We start from the raw sequence: 13313 nt of genomic DNA, 5'->3' as shown, positions 1-13313 counted from the left end.
AATGATCGAAGATAAGTTGATAAATATGCAATTTTCTTACAGAAAACAAATAAAATTGAAAAGTTTTTGTCCTAGAACTGTAGGATAACCATTTATGTTGTCAATGATGAAAATAATATTTTCACAAGTCCAATCAGATGATTGCGACAAGACAACGATTTTATTGTTGTTATTGATCATGATGTCATTTGATTTGAAAGACAGCATAACTGGTTATCCTATATATAGAATGAAAACTAATATTAATAATTTTGTTTGTTTATGTAAGAAAAACAGCGACGTCGTATTTTATTAAACACTGAGTCGTCTTTATCTTCAGCGTTGACCGAAATATTACATACTAAGCATGCCCTCTGTTGCTCTTTGCATTTTGCCAAGTATTTGTCTAGTAATTGAGTAATTAATTTATTTAAAAATTTGTTTAAAATCATTGTTAGGAAGCAAGTCGTATACCAGGCGTTGGATCAAAACTTGCAGATAAAATAACTGAAATAGTTGAGAGTGGTCACCTACGAAAGATAGATCATGTTTGCAAAGGTGAAGAAATGGAAGCATTGAATAAATTCAATAATATTTGGGGAGTAGGACCAACAACGGCTCAAGGCTGGGTGCAACAAGTAAGTATAGTGTATATAAAAATACCTCCAATTAGAGACCACATTTTGAACCGAAACTGAAACAGGCTGCTCCCAAATATGTATATTCCATTTCTTGAAAGTTTGTAAGGAAGAGTTCATTCATTTAGAGGGGTGTTAATTCAATGAGGACGGAGGTATGCAACCCAGGATGCTGTCTACCGACTCTAATTGCCATATATAAGATATATACAGAATCCACTTCTACATCCTCTCATTATCGTAAACTTTATATTTTATTCCCTTAAATTTTGATTTCATGAACATCTAAACGAAACATAAGTCCACCAACATAGCGGTAACAAAAAAACTAACATAATAGTACAAAATCTGTATCCGTAACATACAAACACCATCTCTGGTTATCGTAATCGCATACGTTGGTTAGGGTCATGTGCAAAAATATTAATTTATAGCGAAAAGATGATGATAATAGTAATAGATAATAATGTTTTATTCAGGGATATCGTAGTCTGGATGATGTGATGAAAAATATAACGTTAAATCGACAACAGACAATTGGTATGAAGTATTATGATGAATTTCTTGAGCGTATGCCAAGGGAAGAAGTGGAAGAAATACAACAAGTTGTAAGATTTTCTAGCTGTATTTTCTAAACAGTATTTTATCGTGCTTTATTTTCATTAAGGTGATTTCCGCGCATTTCAAGCATATCAAAGTAGAGCAATACTTGATGTAAGGATTTAGTTCAAAGCAATCAAAGTTAATTTACCTTATCATAAGCTCATTATGTTTATGAAAAATCCCTAGAGAATTCGGTGTTTGTTTCGCAATTAAATCATTTTAATAACTTTGAAAAATGTATTCCTCTGAGATTTAATTGTTTAGATTAATATCACGGAATATCACCATTGATGATAGATAGATAGTATTAGATTATTGTATCTAATTAATACAAGTTTTATGTTTCTTTTTTAAGGTTACTGATACGGCACATGAAATTAACTCTGGTTATGTTTTAACAACATGTGGATCTTTTCGTCGAGGTAAACCAACATGCGGCGATATTGATATATTAGTCTCTCATCCAGACGGCAAATCGCATAAAAATGTTCTTGGGAAACTTCTGGATGCACTAAGGCTGAAAGGTAAGAAATTTAATATTCTATTGTAAAACGTAAATAGAAATTACGTAAATAGAAATTACGTAAATAGAAATTGCGTAAGTTTGCTACTCGTTTCTTTATTTTCGTGGAATAACTAAGGTTCAACAAATTCGCTTCGAAATAACTACGAAAATGTTCAACCAATTGGAACGCTCGCCTTGAAATAACTACTCAAATGTTCAACCAATTGGAACACTCGCCTTAGAATAACTACGCAAATGTTCAACCAATTGAAACGCTCGCCTTAGAATAACTACGCAAATGTTCAACCAATTGGAACGCTCGCCTTGAAATAACTACTCAAATGTTCAACCAATTGGAACACTCTCCTTAGAATAACTACGCAAATGTTCAACCAATTGAAACGCTCGCCTTAGAATAACTACGCAAATGTTCAACCAATTGAAACGCTCGCCTTAGAATAACTACGCAAATGTTCAACCCATTGGAACACTCGCCTTAGAATAACTACGCAAATGTTCAACCAATTGAAACGCTCGCCTTGGAATAACTACGTAAATGTTCAACCAATTGAAAGGCTCGCCTTGGAATAACTACGCAAATGTTCAACCAATTGAAACGCTCGCCTTGGAATAACTACGTAAATGTTCAACCAATTGAAACGCTCCCCTTGGAATAACTACGTAAATGTTCAACCAATTGAAACGCTCGCCTTGGAATAATCAGCAAATGTTCAACCAATTGGAACGCTCGCCTTAGAATAACTACGCAAATGTTCAACCAATTGGAACGCTCGCCTTGAAATAACTACTCAAATGTTCAACCAATTGGAACGCTCGCCTTGAAATAACTACACAAATGTTCAACCAATTGGAACACTCGCCTTAGAATAACTACTCAAATGTTCAACCAATTGGAACACTCGCCTTAGAATAACTACGCAAATGTTCAACCAATTGAAACGCTCGCCTTGGAATAACTACGCAAATGTTCAACCAATTGAAACGCTCGCCTTGGAATAACTACGTAAATGTTCAACCAATTGAAACGCTCCCCTTGGAATAACTACGTAAATGTTCAACCAATTGAAACGCTCCCCTTGGAATAACTACGTAAATGTTCAACCAATTGAAACGCTCGCCTTGGAATAACTACGTAAATGTTCAACCAATTGAAACGCTCGCCTTGGAATAACTACGTAAATGTTCAACCCATTGGAACACTCGCCTTAGAATAACTACGCAAATGTTCAACCAATTTGAGCTTGCATCATGGAGATGAGGGGAATAGTGTTTATATCGCCAACCTTCGACCTCTTCATCATATATTAAATTACAATACGGCTAAGTCCCGCATTTCCCCTATTTCACATTATTTAAACAGGACGTCAGAATGGAATTTTGTATTTCTGCTATTTCATGCAAGTTACTGTGTACTGTGTATATGTTCTTTAAAAGGGATTACTGCTTATTTTGAAATCCTAAAGAAATAGGTTAAGAGAAATTGAAACGTATACATTCCAAACTGATTCTTAATGCCACCGCAACCTTTGTAATATCATCTGTCATACTAGAAGATTCTGTCTACAAAATAATTGCTGTTAAAAAACAAAGCCTCCAGTCCAGCTTAATCTCTGTCTACACTATCAAACTTTATGTGACAACAAAATGTGATGTGCCCATATATTGACATGATGATGTCATATCACTACCATATTTAGGCATATCGCTACCATATTTAGGCACATCACACTTTTTTTGTCAGACTAGTTTGATAGTGTGGACAGAGCTTTACAAAAGACTTACAGTGGGTAACCGTTAGCAAAATTATGCGTACTACTCTATTCTATTAAATTTATTCTATTAATTTTTTCACAGTAATCTTGCATACAGTGAAGTGATTACGAATCAAATTGCTTTGTCTTAAATATCTAATAGAAAATAAAACAGTATTAATATTCACCGGTGAATCTGCATAAATTGCGGCAGTAAAGTAAAGTGGCAAGTGAGGTTTGGCCAGATGTGGGCTGCCGAATCCTTATAGCGTTTTAATTGTAAATAAAAATGTAATTAAAACGCATGTGGACCAGCTTGGTAACCTTTGGCATTATGCATAATTTATAATAATATATAATTTAATCCATTCATTTTTTTGCTTGTATTAAGGTAGTCTAGGTTCTAGACCGAAATTTGTAAAAAGATAACTATTTTGGCACATATGGCGTTTCATACGTATAATAAATGAGCTCATATTTTCGAATCAAAATTCTGACTGATTATAAAAGATATAGCCTTTGGCATAATGCATAATTTATTCATTTTTTTGCTTGTATTAAAGTAGTCGAGGTTCTAGACCGAAATTAGTAAAAAGATGACTATTTTGGCACATATGACGTTTCATACGTATATTATATAAGCTCATATTTTCGAATCAAAATTCAGACTGCTTAGAAAAGACAATAACTACAGACTTGGGGCAAGTCTTTTATTAAGGTGATTAGGAAGAAAATTTCTTCATTTTTATTAACTTGAAATGGAATAATCATAGAACATCATTGTTGCTCCATTGAAGACTTTATTATACCATATAATGTTTCAATAATAATAGATTATCTTGGCTAACTTTATCACTTTAATTTAATAATATAATATCATGCGATTAATCGTGACGTAAGAACTGTATTATTATGCAAATTTCTGTAAAAAAAAAAACTCCCATACAGGTGTAATATTTGAAAATGAAAGAAAATAAATCTAATGTGCAGGTTGTTAGGACTTAATGTTGTAATCATTGATTACATATTTATGTAATAAATATTTTTTTTTAATTTTACATTATTTTCTCTATAAAAGCAATGTAGGGTAAACTATAGTGGAATGATTGATCATTTTATTCTAGAATATTATTGAGTTTATGTATTTTGATGAAAGAATCTCACGATGCATGTAGGGAGGAGGGAGGCAGATTTTACTTGAGTTATCTATTAAGCTCTGTCTACACTATCAAACTAGTTTGACAAAAAAAGTGTGATGTGCCCAAATATGGTAGTGATATTCCTAAATATGGTAGTGATATTCCTAAATATGGTAGTGATATGACATCACCATGTCCATATATGGGCACATCACATTTGTTTGTCACATAAAGTTTGATAGTGTAGACAGAGCTTTACACCCCTGGAAGTACCTCCCCAGTAGGTTTTATTGTTTCAAATTCTGTATTCATGGAGTACAGTAGTAGTATAGCATGGTACATACACTTTGACATAATCAACTTGTACAAACCCATAAAGAAGTCATGAATATATAGAGAGAGATGGATGCCGGCATTTACTAATAAATGTTTCTGTTACAGCATCCGCAGGCAGGTATTCTCGAATTTCAAAACAACTTCGTTTCGTTCCACTACAGTAAAACTAATTATTATCTGTAGTGTCATGAGTATTTACTGGTTTGGCATTTGAATTTCGCCTGCTGCTTCTGTAGTATATCATCATCGTCATCAACTCACTGGTATTCGCACCCTGTGGACATTTACCAATTGATCATTTAAGTTGCTCATCCGTGTGGGTTTCCACGGACATTCAACTTTTTAATTACAGAGCTTGTTTTTATGTATTGTGTGAATGTGTGAATTAATCGGTGATTCCCTTCGTTGAAGTTAATCTAGTGTTGGACGTAGCATGATGCCTTTAATGATGTTATAACTACCAATATAATTCGCTGATCATAAAACCGCATAAGAAAAAAATATAAAGAATAAAAAAATGGTATTGAAATTTGATATTATACAAATAATGAATGTTTATGAGTGTAATGGTACAAATAATGGCATGATGATAAAGGGTTATATATCAACGCCATGTAACCCACAATCGTCCAATCAAATTACAGAAATTTATTTAGGTGTTATATAATATACAAATACGTACGCCAAAAAAACTATTGAACGACCATTCAATAGTGCGTACTATTGCACGCCATGTGACCCACAATCGTCAGGAATTTATTTAGGTGTTATATAATATCAAATATTATATCCAATAACATTTGAATTGAGTTATCTATTAAGCTCTGTCTACACTATCAAACTAGTTTGACAAAAAAAGTGTGATGTGCCCAAATATGGTAGTGATATGCCAACATATGGTAGTGTTATTATAAATGTTATTATATCCAATAACATTGATTCAATAATAATAATATAGATTTGTAATCGTTGCACGTAATACCGTCTTACATAATTATTTTCTAAAACAATTAATACTTGTAAGTATTGCCCAGCTAGAGGTAATATGAGTGCAATATTATGATTGATAGATGCAGCTTACACGCATAGATAAATGAGCCACGTAAAGCTCTGTCTACACTATCAAACTTTATGTGACAAAAAAATGTGATGTGCCCATATATGAACATGATGATGTCATATCACTACCATAAATAAGTATATCATTACCATATTTGGGCACATCACACTGTTTTTGTCAAACTGGTTTGATAGTGTAGACAGAGCTTTATACACCAAGTGTTGTAGATCGTATGTATATGGTAGCCTACGTACAGTTTTTTAAAATAACATTTCATTTCATTATTTATTCGGTCTACTATTTCAGTATAAACATAACAAAAAAAACTGAAATTGGGGAGACCAGGGTCAACCTAAGTATCACTGCAGCTGTTAATATTTTAAATCTTAAAAACCCCAATTGACTTTTACCTGGGACCATTTATCATGTAGTAGGCCTACGTTTAATCATGGATCTAATTGATAGGTCCATGCTTTAATCGTCTTAAGAACCGTATCCGGATTGTACACACGGATGCGGACACAAATGATGACACGTCACATGACGTAGTTACCATAATGCGTGTTGTCAAATGGATAAAGAAATGATATTTAAAACGATGGATGATCTTTACCTGACTATTATTCCGACAAGTTGTGAATAAAAAGATAATGATTTGTTTTGATTAGAATATGGTGACGTTGGCGAAGGTGTCATGTGATCGTGATATATAACTTTGATTTTAGTAGTATGACGATTGTGTTAATATTATTGCGAGAAAAATGGGAAATTCCTGTCCCGTTTATAATTTATATATATATATATATTTATATAAATCCAAAGGCAAATTACTAAAACAGCCAGAAAATTTAGCAGAGCTTTCGGGCAACACTAGCCCTTCATCAGTATATATATATATATATTTATATAAACACATCAGGCAAAGAACATTAATTCTAAACCGCCCGGTGATATACTGAAATTTAATTAATTAATTTGAAACGATAAAGATGAGGAAATCTGTGAGATTGAGAAAAAGTCGCGCCAACAGAGAATCGAACTCGGACCGTCTGCTTGATATGCAGATGTACTAACCATTAGACCACTGGGGCTTTCATGGTATTGTTCAAACTCGATTGGATAGCGACTCGTTAACGACTCTTTAACATTATATATATTTATATATATATAAATCCAAAGGCAAATTACTGAAAAAAATGACAATGCTGTGGGTATCAGTGGCTGGATCTCAATGGAGATACAAATAAAAAAGCGAAAAGCTAAATCAAAACGATAATGTAAACAGCCAGAAAAGTTAGCAGAGCTTTCGGGCAACACTAGCCCTTCATCAGTGCAAGTATATATATATATAAACATCACAGGCACAGAATAAATTCTAATTTATATACCAAAATACCGAGTACTAATGATGTCTTTAAGTGATTATATTATTATTCTTTATTTAGTCCAATATAAAAAAATACATCAGAAATTCTTCCGATATACACTGCACAGATAATAAAAAATATACATATAATATACAAATCTATATAATACTGTGTAGCTCAGGTACAGGCATGAATTTTAAATATAATATCTGGTTAATTGTACATAAATCAAATATTTGTAACAGAAATCAAAATGAAAGAACATGAATTTCCCTTAATATGGTCAAATACAAAATTTGGCAAAATTCTGCCATAAAAACCAGGAAGACTATTTTTCAGTAGTTAGGTAGTTTAACCTAATGTAATAACATGTCTGGTGACTCCCTAGAAGGTGAAAAAAGATGGTGGATATATGGTGGATAATTTTTGCTATAGCATGAAAATAAAAATCTGAAGTTAAATAAAAATACCAGAAATGTAAAATTCAAGTTATATTACCTATATTTAGTCATCTGATAACATTTTTTACCACACCGTTTATTTTTCATAGCTATTTAAAATGCCTCTCTATTTACAAAATTTGTGTACAAAAGAATATAGATTTTACTGTGTAATTTGAACTATCCCCCCACTGATAAGAAAGTGCTTATTTTCAACAAGCTCGTGTAACACAAATAAAATCCCAAAAATTATGAAACATAGAGGAAACTATGGATCGATAATTATTGGAATGTATGATCAATAGAAATTTTTGGCCCGCACCTGGCCTTTAAGCTTGGTTCTCACTAGACGCAACGGAAGGACGTACGCAACGCAAGCGAATCGACCAATCACATGCGACAGTTGGACTAAACCATCGCTTGTGATTGGTCATTCGCGTGCGTTGCGTCCTAGTGAGAACTAAACTTTACTTGATAGTATTGCAATAAAAATGATGAAATTGTTTGCGGAAATATTTGGATTGTTGTGTATGTAGCGCTTTTATTCAGATTATCGTGCTATAATGTCTTCCTCCCAGCAAAACCTTGGTGCCGCCGAGAGTAACAGAACTTCACAGAGTATTACGTTCGTTAGGCTATTAATTAAAGCAGAAGACTAATACCCGTTTGATTAATAGTTTACGTTTCAATGTAGGTTAGAGAAATGGATATTACAGTTGATATTGACTCGTTTTAAACGGAAGTCTTCACAATTAATTTGACGGTTGTTTTACATTAAAACAAGTAATACACTTATACTGTTGAATATATATAAGCTTTATTGGATTGAACTTAATGTTGGTTGTCCGAAGACTGGAGAGAATATGATAATCTATTAACTGTTCACTGAGTTGGTATATTGTGGAATTTATAATAGCTCTAATGGGATTTCTAATGGGAGTTACTATAAACAAGTATAAACAAGTGTTGCTGTCCAGTGGTCCAATTTGCCCTAGCTTTCACTGAGGTGAAGGTGATGTGACATCCCTCCTTTTTAGTACAAGGTGTAATTGTTCATTAATTTACATGGTGCCTTGGGAATACGCTAATTTTAGTTAGTTATTCGGGCTATTTGAAGCATTAGTTATATACAGCTTTCTGTCCTATATTAGCAATTACATTTGAGATTATAAAAAGTTATACTGTATACAGTAGTTTCGATTGTACAAAATTTAGCTGTCCATATAGAGCTGCGAGCAGTTGTTTTCATTTAGTTCATTCGACAAAGTTAAGCAATAATAAGTATTAGAGTTCATATTTGTTAATTATTATTATTATTCTATAGTTCAATTTATTTTATTTTCTATCATCCTTCCTCGTCTTTCGAGTTTTACTTCTTGTTATTGGTGGAGTGTAGGGTGGTATAAATGGTGGTTGTTTATCAATGGTCAAATCGTACGTATCCGGTCCAGATGAATGCGTTTGTCTATTCCGTATTTGATTTCGATTTCGTCGATATGTTCCATTTGTAGTTTCTACGATGTACGATCTTGGCTGAGGTAGTTGATTAGTTACGATACCAGGCGTCCATGTTTTTTTATGTGGATGCTGGATTGTGATGTTTTGGCCTTTCGAAAGCGTTGGAAGAAATTTTGTTTTGTTTTTATCGTGATGAAACTTTTGATCTGTCTGGCGCTGCACTAATTGTTTTTGTATCTGTTTGCTTTCAGGGTCGTTAGATTTTATCACTTCTGGTAGGTTTGCTTGTATGCGTCGTCTGTATAATATTTCTGCTGGACTTGGTAGATGTGAGTTTATTGGAGTTGCACGTAAGCACAGAAATGCTAAGTCTGGGTCGGTGCCAGAAATTTTGCATTTTCTAAGTGTTGATTTTACTGTCTGTATCATGCGTTCAATAAAACCGTTTGATCTGGGGTAGTGAGGTGAGCTGGTGGTATGAATTATTTTCCAATCTTTGCAGAATAGTTTGTATTGTTCCGAAGCAAATTGTGGGCCATTGTCGGAGATGATAGTGTGTGGTAACCCTTGTTCTGCGAAAATTTGTTTCGTTGCTTGAATTACAGCACTGCTCGTCACATTTGTGGGCATCTTCCGTATGAAGAACATTTTGCTGTAATAGTCTGCTATGATTAGATAGTCTTCTGAATTAAAATGAAAAAGGTCAGTTCCGAGAGTATGCCATGGGCGTTCTGGTATTTTCATAGGAATTAGTGGTTCTTTAGGTTGAGTGTTTTGAAATTGTTCACAAACTGTGCATCTCTCGCACATTGTTTTTATGTCGTTGTTTATGCCCGGCCAATATACGGCGGTTCTTGCTCTTAGTCGTGTTTTTGTTATGCCTTGGTGGCCGGCATGTAGTTGATCCAATATGTATGTTCTCATTTCATTTGGTATAACAGTTTGCTGCCCTTTTAAAATTATGCCGTCTTCTACGGTTAGCTCATCGCGCATTGACCAATATTCTTTAACGCCTTTGGAGAGCTTAATTTGTTTTTCTGGCCAACCTTCAAATATTATTTTGCCGAGTTCGCAAAGTGTTTTGTCACACTTGGTGTGGTGCTTAAGTTCAGTTAACCGGTTTTCGCTAAACTGTACTGGACACACTCTTATATCAAGTTCCGTATAACGTTGGTCCACTTGCTCATTTTCCTTTGAGCTTCCAATTCGGGAGAGTGAATCTGCCAGTGTCATTTCTTTTCCTGGTTTATATATGATCTGGCAGTTGTATCCTTGCAGTCTTAGTAGCATCCTTTGTAATCGTGGTGGAGCTGCATTCAAGTTTTTGAGGGCGATCATCTCAAGCGGCTTATGGTCTGTGTATATTATGAATTTTCCTCCATAAACGTAAGTGTGAAATTTTTCACACGCAAAAACTGCTGCCAGTAGTTCGCGTTCGATGTTTGCGTATCGTTTCTCAGTGTCTGTAAGTGCTTTGCTGGCAAACGCTACTGGCATTTCTTCGTTTTTGTCATTTGGCTGGAGCAACACTGCTCCGAGTCCAACTTTACTTGCGTCCACCTGTAATATTACAGGTTTTTTCGGGTCGAAGTATGAAAGTCGGATTTCACTGCAGATTGCCTGTTTTGTCTGTTGGTAGGCATTTGTATGTGCAGGTGTCCAACTGTATTGCGTATCCTTTTTTAGCAATTGACGTAGGGGTTCTGTCAAATCAGCGAGATGGGGAATAAAGGGACCCATTTAGTTGGCGATGCCAAGAAATTCTTGGAGCTCTTGTTTGTTTTCGGGTACTTTTAGTTGTTGAATGACAGATATTTTCTTTGGGTCTGGTCGTGCCCCTTCGCTGCTGTAGACAATACCAAAAAATGTTATTTCTCGTTGCTTAATTTTACATTTTTTAGAGTTGAACATTAGTCCTGACTCTCTCGCAATTTCCATCAGGTTGTGGAGGTTGGCGTCATGCTCGGCTTCAGTTTTGCCGAATATTGCTACGTCATCGGCTATCCCAATTGTTCCTGGACATTTTTCTAATATCATATCCATTCTCTGTTGGAAAACATCTTGTGATACGTTTAAACCAAAAGGAAGGCGTTTAAAACAGTATCGGCCTTTCGGAGAATTAAATGTTGTTAGTTTTTGAGAAGCATTGTCAAGGTGTATAGACCAGTAGCCATTCTTGGCATCAAGTTTAGAGAAGTATTTTGCTCCATTTAGTTTGTGAGTGAGTTCCTCTAAGGTCGGAGTCTTATGATGGCTTCTCTTTATCGCCTCATTGAGGTCTTTAGGGTCAAGACAGATTCGCACTGACCCGTCTGGTTTGATTGGGTACGTTATTGAACTTACCCAATCTGTTGGTTCATCAATTTTCTTTATTACACCTTTTGCTTCCATATCATCAAGTGCGGCGTTGATCTGTCCTGCAAGTTTAATCGGTGTTTTCCTGCAAGCGTGCACAATGGGTGTGACGTTTTTGTCCGTTACTATGTGGTACGGTTTCGCAAAATCTCCCATACCGTCAAATCTGTCAGGATACCTGTTTTTTAGGTCTGCAGTGTCTATTATCGGACTTGATTTGTTTTCCTTTGTTGTGATACTGCAATTGAATTTTATTAATTCTAGTTTCTGTATCGTCGGTAATCCCAAAATCGCTGGGCCTTTGCAATCCACAATGTAAAATGTTTCCTCTGTATAAATACAATTGGTTGGATGCTTGCATTTTATCGGTAATATTCCATAACAAGGAATATGTGCATCATTGTATGCGGTAAGTTTAGTGTTTGATTCTTTTAGGATTCCGCTTTTGGGATATCCTTGTGCGTTTATATGATTTGGGTACATATTTCCAAATATTCGCAATGGAAGAGTATTACCCTCAGCTCCAGTATCAACTTTGATGTTCAGTTCAGCTATTTGGTTTTCCATAAGTGGTAACTTTATGTCAAGTTTAGTGAATTTTTCACTAGCGTTGATGCTGCTCATGCGCACTGAACCAAATGTCAATTTTTCCATATGCTGTTCAAGTAGGTCATCATCCGAATCAGACTCATATTGATTCATTGAGTGTATTCCACTTCTAGATTTTAGCTTGCCTTTTCCATGGCTTTTTGGTTTTTGTCGTTTTTGTTGATGACGGTCGGTACTTTGATCATTACGAGGATGCACATTTTGTTTCGACGATCTACACATTTTGGCCCAATGGTTTAATTTACCACAGTTGTGGCAAGTTGAGCCATATGCTGGACATTCTCGAGGGCGATGCATTTGTCCACACGCTTTACATTTGTTTTTGGCACGTGACACGTAGCTTATTTTTGCATGTTGTGTATCAAATTCATCTAATTGCTTGTGGTGCATGAGGGATGCCTCGTGTCCCCTAGCTAGGGTTATGGCCTCCTCAAGTCTGTATTCTTGGTTTTTTGTGAGAAGTTCTTTTTGGAGATCTTTAAATATGGTTCCTATGGTCATTTGTTCTATGATTCTCGTTTCTTTTTCTGCGGCTGTAAATGCGCATTTTTCTGCATGGAATTTAAGTTTAGTAATGTAGTCATCAATCGACTCACCCGGTTGTTGTTTTAGTTTCTGAAGATACATTCTTGAGACACGGAAATTCGATTGTGGCTCTATTTGCTCCTCAAATTTCTCCCAAATAGTATTGATATTCTCCTTATCTTCTTCGGTTAGTCCCCACGAATCAAATCTTTTAAGTCCCTCTTCACCTACCATTAATAATAGATGGTTGATGCGGTCCTCCTGTGAAATATTCTTTACTGTAAAATACAATTCAGTTCGTCGTTTAAACATCCGAAACGAATCGCCTATGTTTGCAGAGTTCCAATCCATATGTGGTTGTTTATCCGCCATGATGCGTTGGTTTTTGATACAAAAATTCCTTTAAACTGTACTAGCACAAAGGTTTTATTATTATATCCCACCGCTGCCACCATGTAATATCTTCTGATATACGTTGACGGTTGTTTTACATTAAAACAAGTAATACACTTATACTGTTGAATATA

At 34.9% G+C, this 13313-nt stretch overlaps 1 protein-coding gene across 5 annotated transcripts in view; it reads left to right on the top strand.

Annotated features, from left to right (window-relative positions):
- LOC144837646 (DNA polymerase lambda-like) overlaps positions 1-13313 on the top strand; it is an 88184-nt gene that overhangs the window by 2323 nt on the left and 72548 nt on the right. For all 5 annotated transcript variants that reach the window (XM_078692843.1, XM_078692845.1, XM_078692846.1 and 2 more), the window contains exons 5-7: positions 438-617; positions 1097-1225; positions 1576-1744. In XM_078692843.1, coding sequence (XP_078548969.1) covers positions 438-617; positions 1097-1225; positions 1576-1744 — 478 coding nt within the window. The remainder of the gene's footprint in view (positions 1-437; positions 618-1096; positions 1226-1575; positions 1745-13313) is intronic.

Source organism: Antedon bifida, chromosome 3 (assembly GCF_963402885.1).
Source record: "Antedon bifida chromosome 3, ecAntBifi1.1, whole genome shotgun sequence".
Classification (NCBI taxonomy): Eukaryota; Metazoa; Echinodermata; class Crinoidea; order Comatulida; family Antedonidae; genus Antedon; species Antedon bifida.
Note: the sequence above shows the minus strand (reverse complement) of the source record. Positions and strands in the feature narration are given on the sequence as shown.